At 55.5% G+C, this 14919-nt stretch overlaps 1 protein-coding gene across 1 annotated transcript; it reads left to right on the forward strand.

Annotated features, from left to right (window-relative positions):
• On the forward strand, positions 1 to 14812 carry LOC148042336 (prelamin-A/C-like). Its single transcript, XM_087702986.1, has 11 exons — positions 1 to 257; positions 2053 to 2178; positions 4078 to 4248; positions 4503 to 4628; positions 5111 to 5331; positions 5730 to 5940; positions 7223 to 7330; positions 7625 to 7744; positions 8542 to 8634; positions 13021 to 13269; positions 14615 to 14812. The coding sequence occupies exons 2-11, from the start codon at positions 2098 to 2100 to the stop codon at positions 14639 to 14641; spliced, it is 1407 nt and encodes a 468-aa protein (XP_087559112.1). The 5' UTR covers positions 1 to 257; positions 2053 to 2097; the 3' UTR covers positions 14642 to 14812.
• Positions 14813 to 14919: the final 107 nt, after the last annotated feature.

Below are 14919 nucleotides of genomic sequence, written 5' to 3' on the forward strand. Positions count from 1 at the left end.
CCTCCCATGGGGATCATCTTGTGGGCTGGTGCCGAAGTCCATCTTGCCTGCTGGGAAGGCTCTTCCCTCCTGACCCCATCGCCGCTTCTTTCCCTTTCAGGAACGCCAAGAAGGAGGGAGACCTGCTCGCTGCCCAGGCCCGCCTGAAGGATGTGGAGGCCCTGCTCAACTCCAAGGAGGCTGCGCTCAGCACCGCCTTGGGGGAGAAGCGCAACCTGGAGGCTGAAGTCCGTGACCTCAGAGGCCAGCTGGCCAAGGTAGACCAGCCACACCTGCGAAGAACCCCGGGGGTCCCTCTGCTCTGCCCTCGAGATGGGAGGGGGGCTCTTTCTCCTTCTGGGCCTCCCTCCCCCGTCCACCTTTGGACTCCCGGTCCCAAAACGTGCCAGGAGGAGAGAGTTTGCAGGCTCAGGTAGACGATGCCTGTAAATGTCTCTTGTGCAGAAGGGGAAGGGTGCTTCTGCTAGGAGACCATCAGCCTTCCAGGTCGTTCCTAGGCTGGCCGACCTTATTAGGCTTCCGGGACTGAAGGCAGGCTGGTGGTCTTTGGGTTTCTCCCCCCTCCCGGACAATGGGTGGCTGGGCTCCTGCGATGCTTTCAATTTGGCCATGCTTCCTCTTTGGGTGGCTTCTGTAATTGTGGCCTTAACGTGTGCTGTGCCGGAAGGAGGCCAAAACAGCAGCAAGATACTGGAGAATATTTCTCCAGCTTGGCAGCTGATGGGGGAATTCTGGGAGTTGAAGTCCACCCATCATTCAGCTGCCAAGGTTGAGGATTTCCTTGGTCTGTGAGGACCAGCAGAGCTGTTGACTGTGCTCAGTTGTGGCCCTTCGAAGGTAGACTGCTCCTGGCCACGGAGGTGCCATCGACTGTCCCGAAATTAGCTCTGCTTTCCCCACTTTATGTCCGTCCTGCACCCTCTCTGGGCTGTGCTCCAGGACAGTCTGGATTTTATGATCAGCTTCATTTTACCTTCACTCCCCCCACCCTCCCACTTGCTCCCCCAAACTGGCTGGGGCGGCTGGAGAAGTTCACTGTGTAAATGCTTTCCCAGTTGACATTCATGTCTGCAGGCACCAGGTGAGGCCAGCAGGGGGCGGTGGAGCCCACCATTTGCCAAGGCAGAGAGGAGGAATGGAGGGCTGGGAAGCAAATTGACGCTTCCATTCACCAGCCTTTCAGAGAATCTGGCTGTAGGGACTCTTGCTCCCATCATCCCCAGCCAGGGATCTTCCTCCCTGCCCAGGGGCATTTTCCATCTGTTTGTTTGTTTCTATAGTTTATTTATTTATATCCTGCCTTCCTTATTTTTATAAAGAACTCAAATTGGCCACGATGCTAAATTACTCCTCCTTCCTGTTTTTCCCAGCACAACAACCCTGTGAGGTGGGCTGGGCTGAGAGAGAAGGAGCGGCCCCAAAGTCACACGGTCGGTTTCACGCCCAAGGCGGGACTAGAACTCCGAGTTTCCCTGTGATTGGACCAAAGTCACCCAGGGCTTCTGTGCCTAAGGCGGGACTAGAACTCCGAGTTTCCCTGTGATTGGACCAAAGTCACCCGGGGCTTCTGTGCCTAAGGCGGGACTAGAACTCCCAGTCCCCCTGTGATTGAACCAAAGTCACCCAGGGGCTTCTGTGCCTAAGGCGGGACTAGAACTCCCAGTCCCCCGGTGATTGGACCAAAGTCACCCAGGAGCTTCTGTGCCTAAGGCGGGACTAGAACTCCCAGTCCCCCTGTGATTGGACCAAAGTCACCCAGGAGCTTCTGTGCCTAAGGCGGGACTAGAACTCCCAGTCTCCTGCTAGTCTGGTACCTTCTGGCTCTCCTTCTGCTTCAGACTCTCTGGCGTTTTTCCCTCCCTGCAGACTCCTGAGAGGCTGGAGGAGGCCTTGAGGGGGAGAAGCTGAATTGGGATGGATGGCTTGAACTCCCAGCTCTTGACTAGGGGAGGGGGACCTGGAGAGGAGGGTGGGGGCTCCTGTGGAGCAGCTGAGGCCACACAGGGTCTCCCTTCCTGGCGTGACGGGGGTTCCTCCTTTGTCCCCCCGCAGGTGGAGGGATCCTTGGCCGACATCAAGAAGCAGCTTCAGGATGAAATGCTGCGGAGGGTGGATGCGGAGAACAGGCTGCAGACCCTGAAGGAGGAGCTGGACTTCCAGAAAAACATCTACAGCGAGGTGAGTCCCACAACCCTGAAGGGCCCCTTAGAGGTCATCTAGCCCAGTGTTTCTCAACCTTGGCAACTTGAAGATGTCCGGACTTCAACTCCCAGAATTCCCCAGCCAACATTCGCGTATAAACAATTCAGTGTCTAGGACAGTGTTTCTCAACCTTGGCAACTTGAAGATGTCCGGACTTCAACTCCCAGAATTCCCCAGCCAGCATTCACGTATAAACAATTCAGTGTCTAGGACAGTGTTTCTCAACCTTGGCAACTTGAAGATGTCCGGACTTCAACTCCCAGAATTCCCCAGCCAGCATTCGCGTATAAACAATTCAGTGTCTAGGACAGTGTTTCACAACCTTGGCAACTTGAAGATGTCCGGACTTCAACTCCCAGAATTCCCCAGCCAGCATTCGCGTATAAACAATTCAGTGTCTAGGACAGTGTTTCTCAACCTTGGCAACTTGAAGATGTCCGGACTTCAACTCCCAGAATTCCCCAGCCAGCATTCGCGTATAAACAATTCAGTGTCTAGGACAGTGTTTCACAACCTTGGCAACTTGAAGATGTCCGGACTTCAACTCCCAGAATTCCCCAGCCAGCATTCGCGTATAAACAATTCAGTGTCTAGGACAGTGTTTCTCAACCTTGGCAACTTGAAGATGTCCGGACTTCAACTCCCAGAATTCCCCAGCCAACATTCGCGTATAAACAATTCAGTGTCTAGGACAGTGTTTCTCAACCTTGGCAACTTGAAGATGTCCGGACTTCAACTCCCAGAATTCCCCAGCCAGCATTCGCGTATAAACAATTCAGTGTCTAGGACACTGTTTCACAACCTTGGCAACTTGAAGATGTCCGGACTTCAACTCCCAGAATTCCCCATCCAGCATTCACGTATAAACAATTCAGTGTCTAGGACAGTGTTTCTCAACCTTGGCAACTTGAAGATGTCCGGACTTCAACTCCCAGAATTCCCCAGCCAGCATTCACGTATAAACAATTCAGTGTCTAGGACAGTGTTTCTCAACCTTGGCAACTTGAAGATGTCCGGAGTTCAACTCCCAGAATTCCCCAGCCAGCATTCGCGTATAAACAATTCAGTGTCTAGGACAGTGTTTCTCAACCTTGGCAACTTGAAGATGTCCGGACTTCAACTCCCAGAATTCCCCAGCCAGCATTCGCGTATAAACAATTCAGTGTCTAGGACAGTGTTTCTCAACCTTGGCAACTTGAAGATGTCCGGACTTCAACTCCCAGAATTCCCCATCCAGCATTCACGTATAAACAATTCAGTGTCTAGGACAGTGTTTCTCAACCTTGGCAACTTGAAGATGTCCGGACTTCAACTCCCAGAATTCCCCAGCCAGCATTCGCGTATAAACAATTCAGTGTCTAGGACAGTGTTTCACAACCTTGGCAACTTGAAGATGTCCGGACTTCAACGCCCAGAATTCCCCAGCCAGCATTCGCGTATAAACAATTCAGTGTCTAGGACAGTGTTTCTCAACCTTGGCAACTTGAAGATGTCCGGACTTCAACTCCCAGAATTCCCCAGCCAGCATTCACGTATAAACAATTCAGTGTCTAGGACAGTGTTTCTCAACCTTGGCACTCCCCAATATTTCAAGCCATTTCAGTAATAATAGCTAATCACTAATCGTCCGGACCTAAGCGACAGAGAATCCCTCTCCATGGGTTGGGAGACTTGAACACACCACGTTGCCTTGGGCCAGGCAATCAGCCCAGCTCCTGCAGCCTCTCCTCCCCACACCTTGGAACGGCCCCACAGAGGAGCTGGGGATCCTGGGGGCTGCAGGGGGGGGCTGGGGGGGGAAGGCGTTGCGGTTGGGGGGGGATTGTGCCTCCCTGCCGGTCCTGGGATGCCCTGCTCACCCTCTGCCCCCGGCAGGAGCTCCGTGAGAGCAAACGCCGCCACGAGACGCCCCTGGTGGAGATCGACAACGGGCGCCAGCGAGAGTTCGAGAACAAGCTGGCCGATGCGCTGCAGGACCTCCGTGGGCAGCACGAGGCCCAGGTCCGGCTCTACAAGGAGGAGCTGGAGAAGACCTATGCAGCCAAGGTAGGTCACCCGGGGGTGGCTGGGGGGAGGACTCCCGCTCCCATCCTCCCTTTCAGGTGCTCTGGAGTCCAGGGAAGGCCCCCTGCTCCCCCTCACTGCAGCCTTGAGAGGATGGGGGGTGGGGGCACTGAGGCAGGACGGGGCCAAGCTCTTAGCCTTGGAGGGGGGGGGGTCCCCACTCCTGCCCTGCAGAGCAGTCTGAGCAGCCTTGAGGACTAGCCCCTTTGCCATAAGCCTCTTTCTGGCCTTTGCAGCTGGAAAACGCCAAGCAGTCGGCCGAGAGGAACAGCAGCCTGGCTGGGACGGCTCACGAGGAGCTTCAGCAGACGCGGATTCGCATCGACAGCCTCTCCGCCCAGCTCAGCCAGCTGCAGAAGCAGGTAGGGGCCCCGCGGGGGGAGGGGCGGGGGGGCTGCTCCCACAGCCGCTCGGGCTCCAGCCGCTTTGGCTCCGACCGCAGGAAGGGCCGTCCCTTTGTGGCCCCTGGTTCTGGGCCCCCTCACTGCAGCCTTGAGGTCCTGGACTTACAACCGTTTGTTCAGTGTTTAAGAAAAAGAATAAAAAAATATATAATAAAAAAAATCAGCCGATGGGCAGAAACGCCGTATGTGGAGGACTGGCTCTGGGGAGCAACGTCCCGTTGGCCACCTTACGGGCCCCCTCCCCTCTTCCCTCCCTGGGGGAGGACATCCAGTGCCCCCCCTTGCAATCTTTGGGGTCAAGCCCTGCCGCAGGAGGAGACCCTGCTTGCCCTCCACCCTTTTGGGTTGGGATGGAAAGGGATTGGGGATCTGGGGCAGGGGTCTGCTCCCCCCCTCCCTCCCGTCCAGGCCCCCACCCCTCTCTTGCCTCCCCCCCCCAGCTGGCGGCCAAGGAGGCGAAGCTGCGGGACCTGGAGGATTCCCTGGCCCGGGAGCGGGATACCAGCCGCCGTATCCTGGCGGAGAAGGAGCGGGAGATGGCCGAGATGAGGGCCCGAATGCAGCAGCAGCTGGACGAGTACCAGGAGCTGCTGGACATCAAGCTGGCCCTGGACATGGAGATCAACGCCTACCGCAAACTCCTGGAGGGCGAGGAGGAGAGGTGGGCGCCTGGGCACCCTTTGCAAGCTAGGCAGACCACCTTGGCCTGGGGGGGGGCTTGGCCAAGCTGGGCAGCCCCCCCCCAAGCACAGGCAGCCTGGGACCTTCAGGGGCGACCCGGAGAGTCTGCTGGGAAAAGGTCGCCCCCCCTCACTGAGGAGACGGAAAGCCTTGGGGTCCAGATGTGGGGTTTGCCCGGCTGCCCCTCCTTCGGGGGGAGCGTTTGGGGGCCCTTCTGGGACGGGTGGGGCAGAGACCCTTCGGGCAGCAAGATCTGCTCGGCCTGAGCGCTGCTTCCCCTGGCACCGAGGGTGGGCACTGCAGCCCTCCTGCCTGCTGTGGGCATCCCTGGGGAAGCGGCCTCTGGCTCAGCCCCCGGCCTCTCTTTCTCCCCCCCAGGTTGCGCCTCTCCCCCAGCCCCTCCTCCCAGAAGAGCGGCTCCCGCATCCGGGTCTCTTCCTCTGGACAAAGCGCCACCAAGAAAAGGAAGCTGGAGGACGGCGAGAGCCGCACCAGCTTCTCCCAGCATGCCCGCACCAGCGGCCGCGTGGCTGTGGAGGAGGTGGACCTGGAGGGCAAGTTTGTCCGGCTGAGGAACAAGTCCAGCGAGGTGGGTGCTGGTGGCCGGAGGTCCAGAAGTCCTGGGCAAGGAGGGCCGGGGAAGCCGTCTGCTCCTGGGTGGGGGGGCTTAGGGGGGGCTTAAAGTCACCCAGTTGACCTTTGAGCTGCAAGAGGCCCCCCAAGATCCTGTCGTGCATCCCCCCTCTTTTTCAGGGGGCCCCCTAAGAGTCGGATGGGATGGAAAAGGGAGGCGACGCAACAGCTGAGAACAGCAAATTCTCATCTAGTTTGAAGATGGTGCTTTTTTATTTAAATGTGTTGCCCACCCAAGATAAATGGGTGAATTTAGGGTTTAATAGCAGAGAATCCCTGCAGCTGAGAGTTGAACTCTGAGCTGAGCTGTTTCCTTGCAGACGTCTCGTGACTCAACTAGGTAACATCATCAGTGCTGGATGGAAGTGGGCTTTGGTCTCTGTTCATGAACAGCAGCCTGCCCTGCCAGGGATTCTGGGGAGGGGGTGTCTGTCTCCTTGGTGGTTCCTTGATTGAAGTATTGTTTTCTGCTTCTTTGTCTGGGGTTAATCCCTGCTTATCTGGGCGTTGCCTGCCAGAGGGGATGTGTTTGGTCTGATGAGGTCACCTAGTTGGGTCGCGAAACATCTGCAAGAAAACCACCAAGCTCAGAGGGCACCCAGGACCCCACAAAGCAGGTTTTGTTGAGGCTTCATGGGTACTTTTTAGAGCTAAGTGCCCCCCACCCACCCCGCAGCCACCTGGGAGCTGGGAAAGGCGGTGGCTTCCCTCCCTCTGAGCCCATGGAGAGTCTCCTTGAGTTTGCGATGGTCACCTCCTGTGACGGTTGGAGTTTGGCTGGAGCCGAAGGCAGATTCCAGGCGCCCTTCCCTGCTTCAGAGACAGACGGCCTTGCTTTGTGGCCCCCCCCCCCAGCGGAGTCTCTCTCTGGCTCCTGGTCAAGAGGAATGGAGAAGCTTTTTATATATAACTTCATTAAACTTTTGAAGAAGCCAGATGAAAACTAACCAGAACTACTGGAGTAGAGAGAGAAGGAAAAAGGAGAGAAGAAAAAGAGAAAGACAGGAGTGCAGAAAAAGAAGATAAAAGAAATATTAAACTTCTGATTTTCTTTGACAAATGTAAATTGGCCTCTCACTCTCTGGTTGCAGCCTTCTATTTCTTTTCCCACCCTCAGAACTGCCTTCCTTTTGGTTGGCACAGCCGCCTCCTCCCCCCCCCCCAGCCTGCCTGGCATCTCTTGGGCCACCTAAGCCCCGTGAGATGCCCGCCATGCCTCCCCCTTTATGCCCCCTTAGGACCAGTCGCTGGGAAATTGGCAGATCAAGCGCCAGAATGGAGAAGACGCACCCATTTGCTACAGGTTCCCTCCCAAGTTCACCTTGAAGGCCGGCCAGCTGGTCACGGTGAGCAGCAACGGTGGGCTTGGTGGGCAGGAATGGTTGGGAGCCCCCCCCGTCCCTCTGGTGCCCATGCCAGCCGTGGGGAGGTACTCTGCAAGGGTCGTCAACGCAGTGGTTCCCAAACTTGGCAACTTTAAGACTTGTGGACTTCAACTCTGCTGGCTGGAGAATTCTGGGAGTTGAAGTCCACAAGTCTTAAAGTTGCCAAGTTTGGGAACCACTGTCTTACGGGATACAAATCTATTAAATTACAAATCTATTAAATCTATTAAACTCTTCTCTTCCTTCCCCTGCAAGATCTGGGCTGCGGGCGCAGGGGTGTCCCACAACCCCCCCACGGACATGGTCTGGAAGAACCAAAGCTCCTGGGGGTCCGGCGACAGCTTACGCACAGCACTGCTGACCTCCAGCGGGGAGGTAAGGCGACTGGGATTCGGGGGTTGGGTGGGCGCACAGCCCCACGGCGTCTTCGTTGTGTGGGTGGGCAAAGGGGGTCAACCTTGGTGCCGGAAAGGGGACAGAGCATTATGGAATTAATTATTTCAATTAACCTAACTCTGGATTGCGGAATTAACGCCCCCTGTCCAGAGTAACTCTTGGTGGCTTATAAACACAATAAAAACGGAGCTAGAAAAACAGTGAGAAATATAGGAGGAGTTATAATTAACAAAAAAAAAAATGGACTATTCTGGCTGCGTAACTGTAAAAAGGCTGGGGGTGGGTGGGCTACACTCCTCTTTGCCCCTCTGGGTTTCCTCTTTCCCTCATCAGGGGGATTCAGGCTCCCCCCTCTAATTTTGTTGCCTAAAAATGCCCCTAAATCAATTCTGGAAATCCAGATAGGGAGCCTTGGTGACTCTCTCAATTCCCGTTTAATTTGGAGACAATTCCGAGCATGCAAAAACAATTACAGCGGTGTGTGTGTGTGTGTGTGTGTGTGTGTGTGTGTGTGTGTGACACATAGGACCCAAGGGGTTAATGAGTTGGGGGGGTGGGGTGCCAATGGAGGCATCCTGGCCCTTTTCTTGGGGGTGCCAGGACGGAAGGCGCTTTCCCCTCCTGGCGTGGCTCAGCGCTTGGCTGAGGGTGGGGGGTCCTGGGTCGAAGGCGGGAGCCCCTCTTCTGCCCCCCCTGTTTTCCTGGCTCTTTCCCTCCCAAATCCCGCTGAGATGGGCTGGACCAGAAACAGCCCCCTCATTCCTCCCTCCCTGCAGGAGGTGGCCATGCGGAAGCTGGTGCGCACGGTTGTTGTCAATGATGACGATGAAGAGGATGACGAGGATGGTGCCCACGGCCACCATCACCACGTGAGTTTTGGGGGGAGGCGGAGGGCCCCCCGAGGGCTGGCTTCCATGGGGAACAAGCACAACTCAGCAGCCATCCGGGGGTGGTGGTGGTGGTGGGGTGTTTCCCAAATGCAAAGGCTCTGGCTGTGGGGCCAGGATTCCCCCGGGAGAAATTTGGGGGTTTTGTGTGACCGTGTTGTGGCCAGGATTTCTTCCGTCTGTTTGTCTGCAACGGAGATTAAGAGTCCGTTCAGAGGCCCCCAGTGACAATGAAGGCAAGCAGACAGCCGAACTCATCCTCAGTTTTAACAATAGTTTTCATTATTCTCAGGTGTAGAAACTGAAATATTTATACCAAGAAAGGAGAATCTTTTGTAGCTCAGAGCTGACACGAGGGATCCTGGGGGGCTCCCCGAGTTTGCCCTTTTTCTTGCAGGCGTTTCAAGGAAGCTCCGGCAGCACCAAGGATCCCTGAAATCCTTGCCTGCCTCTCCTTCTTTTAAACAAAAGGGCCAAATAAATGGAGTAAAGCCAGTCCTTATTTATTGTTCATTTCATGAACTAAACTGACAGGCCGTCCGTGTCTCAGACTCTGGGCAAACGTCCCCTCTGTGTGGAGTGGGTGGAAATGAGGAGATCTCGGGAATCCCAGGGTGGAACCTTCCCCAGCATTCACGGCTACTGAAAGGAAATACAAGACAAAGGCCTCTTAATCAAAGCCTGAAATGGGAAGAACGGAAGTTTTGCCTTTGTGTCCATTGGACACTTCAGACCACGTTGCAAATTTAGCCTTCAGCTGGTTAACCTGCTCCCATTTAACAGGCTTGTAAATCTAACGAGTAAAGAGAGAAATGCGTTTAGCCTCAATTCCAGTGTACTATTTGTATTTGTATTGTATTTGTATTTATTAGTTTTGTATGCAGCCCGCTCTCGGAAGACTCCGGGCGGCTTACAATAAAAAGGGAGGGGGAACATATAAGACAATACAACAATTTAAAAATACAGCAACATTCATAACTTAAAGTGGGGCTGGATACTTCAACAGCCCCAGGCCTGCCAGAATAGCCAGGTCTTAATAGCTTTACAGAAGGCCGGAAGGGTAGTAAGGGTCCGGATCTCAATGGGGGGATCGTTCCAGAGGGCCGGAGCAGCCACAGAGAAGGCCCTCCCCCGAGGAGTTGCCAGCTGACATTGGCCGGCAGATGGAATCCGGAGGAGGCCTAGTCTGTGCGATCGAATCGGCCTTTGGGAGGTAATTGGTCTCTCAGGTACCTAGGTCCGATGCCATGTAGGGCTTTATAAGTAACGACCAGCACCTTGAAGCGTGTCCGGAGACCGATGGGCAGCCAGTGCAGCTCGCGGAGGATAGGTGTACCGTGGGTGTACCTGGGTGCACCCACAATCGCTCGAGCGGCTGCATTCTGGACTAGCTGAAGTCTTCGAACACTCTTAAAGGGCAGCCCCATGTAGAGCGTACTCTTTTATTTCTGGAATAATTAAATTATGCCAATTACCTCCTCGAGACCCATTAGATCTCATAGATTAGGCCTCCTCCAAGTGCCATCCGCCAGCCAGTGCCGGCTGGCCACTACGCGGAGGAGAGCCTTTTCAGTAGCAGCTCCGACCCTTTGGAATGATCTCCCCGTGGAGATTCGTACCCTCACCACCCTCCAGACCTTCCGCGCAGCCCTCAAGATCTGGCTATCCCGTCATTTTTTTTTTAGTCATTTTATTAAGATTTATAGGCCGCCCTTTTCCCTGAGGGGACTCAGGGCGGCTTACAATCACAGGGAAGGGGGTGCAATATCAAAAGACAAACAAAATGTGAACAAAAGAAAAATAATAAAACACAACTTTCATTCAACAGTCAACACTCGGGCGGGTAGATTGGGAACCTATCCCCAGGCCTGATGGGAGAGCCAGGTCTTGAGGGCTGCGCGGAAGGTCTGGATGGTGGTGAGGGTGCGGATCTCGACGGGGAGGTCGTTCCACAGGGTCGGAGCTGCAACAGAAAAGGCTCTCCTCCGTGTAGTCGGCAGTCGACATTGACTGGCGGATGGGATTCGGAGGAGGCCCAGTCTGTGCGATCTAATCGGTCGGAGGGAGGTAATCGGCAGAAGGCGGTCTCTCAAGTACCCAGATCCACTACTATGGAGTGCTTTAAAGGTGGTCATCAGTACCCTGAAGCGCACCCGGAGACCGACAGGTAGCCAGTGCAGCTCGTGGAGGATGGGTGTAACGTGGGCGAACCGCGGTGCGCCCACTATCACTCGCGCGGCTGCATTCTGGACTAACTGCAGTCGCCGGATGCACTTCAAGGGCAACCCCATGTAGAGCCCATTGCAGTATTCCAGCCTAGAGATCACAAGGGCTCGAGTGACTGTTGCGAGAGCCTCCCGGTTTAGGTAGGGCCGCAACTGACGGACCAGGCGAACCTGGGCAAATGCCCCCCTGGTCACAGCTGACAGCTGGTGGTCAAAAGTCAGCTGTGGATCCAGGAGGACTCCTAGGTTGCGGACCCTATCTGAGGGGTATAAAATTTGACCCCCCAGCCTAAGTGTTGGAACATTAGCCAAATTGTTGGGAGGGAAACACAACAGCCACTCGGTCTTGTCCGGGTTGAGTACCAGTTTGTTAGCGCTCATCCGGTTCTTAACGGCCTCAAGACCCTGGTTCATCACGTCCACCGCTTCATTGAGTTGGCACGGGGTGGACAGATACAGTTGTGTATCGTCCGCATATTGGTGGTATTTTATCCCGTGCCTCCGAATGATCTCGCCCAGCGGTTTCATGTATATGCTAAATAGTAGGGGGGATAAGACCAAACCCTGGGGCACCCCGCATGTTAGGGGCCTCAGGGACGATCTCTGCCCCCCGACCAACACTGACTGCGACCTGTCCGAGAGGTAGGAGGAGAACCACTGCAAAACAGTGCCTCCCACCCCCACCTCCCGCAGTCGTCGCAGAAGGATACCATGGTCGATGGTATCGAAAGCCGCTGAGAGGTCAAGGAGAACCAGGATGGACGCATGGCCTCCATCTCTGGCCCTCCAGAGATCATCGGTCAATGCGACCAAAGCAGTTTCTGTGCTGTAACCAGGTCTGAAGCCGGACTGGAAGGGGTCAAGATAACTAGCTTCCTCCATGGCCCGTTGAAGCTGGAAGGCCACCACCTTCTCCACAACCTTCCCAATAAAGGGGAGGTTGGAGACAGGACGAAAGTTGTTTAAAATGGCTGGATCCAAGGATGGTTTCTTCAGGAGGGGTCTCACCACCGCCGTTTTGAGTATGGCGGGGAAGTGCCCCTCCCGAAGGGAGGCGGTCACAACCGCCTGGATCCAGCCATGTGTCACCTCCCTGCTGTTGGCAACCAGCCAGGAGGGACACGGGTCCAGAATGCAGGTGGAGGCACTTACAGCTCGAATGGCCTTGTCCACATCCCCAGAGGCAACATCCTGGAACTCAACCCAGAGATGATTTGCCAAGTAATCCTCCTGTGTCTCGGCTGGATCTACTGCGGTGGAGTCCAAGTCCGACCGAAACCGAGCTACTTTGTCCGCCAAGAACTGAGCATAGTCCTCAGCCCTACCCTGCAAGGGGTCTCCCGCATCCCTCCTATTAAGGAGGGAGCGGGTTATCCTAAACAGGGCGGCTGGGCGTGACTCGGCGGACGCTACCAAGGCGGAGATGTGTGATCTTTTCGCAGCTCTTAATGCCCGGACATAGTCCTTGGTGCAGGTAGTCAGAAGTGCTCGGTTCGCCTCGGACCTATCGGACCTCCACAGGTGCTCTAGGCGTCTCCTCCGGCGTTTCTTCTCCCGGAGCTCCTCGGTGAACCAAGGAGGTCTCCGGGATCCACTGACCCGAAGGGGCCGTAGTGGCGCAATCCGATCAGGCCTGGGGGTAAAGATTATAATTCGCCCCCACCCGAATGCTGAATGAATGTTGCTTATTTTTTTAATTACATGTTATGTTATATGTCATTGTATGTATCCCCTCCCATATAAGTTGTTAGCCGCCCTGAGTCCCCTCAGGGAAAAGGGCGGCCTATAAATAAACTTATTCTAATTCTATTCTAATTCTAAATGTAACACTGGGCTGGGCTGTGTTTTAAAAAGACATTGCGGGCTCCGGAGGAAGCCGGGGGGGGGGGGGATCAAAAGGGCCAAGTAGGAATCTGATAGAAGAGAATAATTTTAGTTCAGGGTTGAACTGTGGGGGTCTTGGAGCTCTCTGGCCTTGGTGCTTTTCTGCGCTGATGAAGTTACCTAGTTTGGTAATGAAACATCCAGGTTCACAGAGCACCAAGGAGCCCCCAGATCCGAATCCAGCATCTCCAGCCCCAGGTGGGGTCTCGGTCCGGGAGGCACCAAGCTCTGCTTCTTCCCCTCTTCCTCCCTTCTCCAGAGCCACTGCAGTGCCAGCGGAGATCCGGGCGAGTACAACCTGCGTTCTCGCACAGTGTTGTGTGGCACATGTGGGCAGCCGGCAGAGAAGTCATCCGGGGGCACGAATGTGGGCACCAGCACCATGTCCACCGGCTCCTCCTCCTCCAGCTTTACCATCACGCGCAGCTACCGCAGTGGAGGCACCAACCTCGGGGAGAGCCTCCTGCCCCGCACCTACATCCTGGGCAGCTCCACCCCACGCCAGCAGGTCAGTCTGGGGGCGCCCCAGCGGGCATGTGTGATCCTGGGCCGGAGGGGGAGGGGGCTTTGTGGTGGGAGGCCTCCGATTCTGAGTGCCCCCCTTCCTCCCCTTGCGGGGAAGCTCCTGAGACCGATCACTGTGCACTGTCAGTCCTTCCAGGGCGGCAGAGAGATGGCTGTGGGCATCCCAGGGCTCTGTGCCACACGGGGCTCCTCAGCCAGGGCATTTGGGGAAGGCCGGGATGGTCCCCACTGAACAGCAGGCGTGGGGTGGGCTGAAAACCCTGAAAGGCTGCAAGGTTCACACGAGAACAGTCAGCTCCAGTTGGCTTTGTGCCCAGGCTTAGCGTATGCGTTGCCTGGCATGGAATTCGGTCTCCGGCTTGAACAGGGGTCGGACTAGAAGACCTCTGAGCTCCCTTCCAGACCGAGTCCCCAAACCATTCGAATGCAAGGAGGCACCCGTGTGTTCCCAACCCCCCCAATGCAATGTGTGCGTGGCCGCTGCGCATATGTAGCCCCGCGCATACATGCACACATCTCCTGCACATGACATGTGGCCCCCGCATGTGCCCCCCTTCTGCATGTGCCCTCCCCCCCACCTCTGCGCATTCACGGCAGAACCCGAAGATCCGCTGAACTGCTGGAAGTGCATGCACAAGCGTGGCGGAGCTGAGCTGGGGCTTGGCCACAAGAGGGCGCCGCATGCCACAGGTTAGCCTTCAGGGGCCTAAAGCAGGAGGACAGCCGTGTGTGTGCATGTGTGCGCACGTAGTGGGCGGAGCCAGTCTGGGCAGCCAGCCCACATCCCACAGACCCCCTCCCGCCCCTCCGCCAAACAAACGGAAGTGGCCTCGGCTGGGGCTGCTCAGTGGCTGCACTGGGGGAGGGCTGTCAAAGACCCCCCTGAGGTGGGAGACTTTTTATGCAGAAAACTTTGCTGTTTGGAAAATGGTCTCGGCTATTGTCTCCCCGGAGGTTTGGTCACACAGAGGCAGCCTTAGCTGGGGAAGGGCCTGTTCTTCCCCTGGGCAGGCAGGTCCAGGTGTCCCTCCCCATAAGCCTTTTGGGCTGGCAGCCACGCCTGCCTCTCCCACAACTCCCTTGCTGGCATTTTGAGGGAGGCCCGGTTCTGGATCGGCCCTGAACCTAGAATGAGGGAGAAATGTCCTGATTGCGAGAACAATTCCTCCGTGCTTCGTCCCTGGAGGCTCTTAAGTAGCGATCGGAGGGCCATTTGCATCGAACGGAAGAGGGTCTCTTGCTTGGGGAGGGGGCTGGGCTAGATGACCTCTGAGGTCCCTTCTGACTCTATGTCAGTCTTCTCTCTCTCTCTCTCTCTCCCCTCTTAGGGTCCTTCAAACTGCAGCATCATGTAATCGTCCGACGTTCCCGACATGCACTCAAATCTGCTTTATGGAGCTCTCTGTCCTTTACGTGCTCAGAAAAAGAGGAAACCATTTTTAAAAGAAGTTATTTTCTATGCAAGAATTTATACTTTATTACATATATCTATATCTATATATCTCTATATAAATACGCTAAAGATGCTTCAGGTTTTTTAAGGGGGTGGGGGGGGTCTTTTTTCTATCTCAAAGGTTTAAAAGGAAGTTTAAAACCTGCCAAAGAGGTGAATCTATTACTGCCAAAAAGGAAA

The sequence above is a fragment of the Thamnophis sirtalis genome, unplaced genomic scaffold, assembly GCF_051295495.1.
Source record: "Thamnophis sirtalis isolate CommonGarterSnake01/CBP01778 unplaced genomic scaffold, rThaSir2_p1.2 scaffold_18, whole genome shotgun sequence".
NCBI lineage: Eukaryota > Metazoa > Chordata > Lepidosauria > Squamata > Natricidae > Thamnophis > Thamnophis sirtalis.

Excerpts from the sequence above, each read along its gene's own strand:
- LOC148042336 (XM_087702986.1), top strand. The coding sequence starts at position 2,098 with ATGCTGCGGAGGGTGGATGCGGAGAACAGGCTGCAGACCCTGAAGGAG. Across the intron at positions 5,941-7,222 it reads TGAGGAACAAGTCCAGCGAG|GACCAGTCGCTGGGAAATTG; the intron begins GTGGGTGCTGGT and ends ATGCCCCCTTAG. Across the intron at positions 7,331-7,624 it reads AGGCCGGCCAGCTGGTCACG|ATCTGGGCTGCGGGCGCAGG; the intron begins GTGAGCAGCAAC and ends TTCCCCTGCAAG.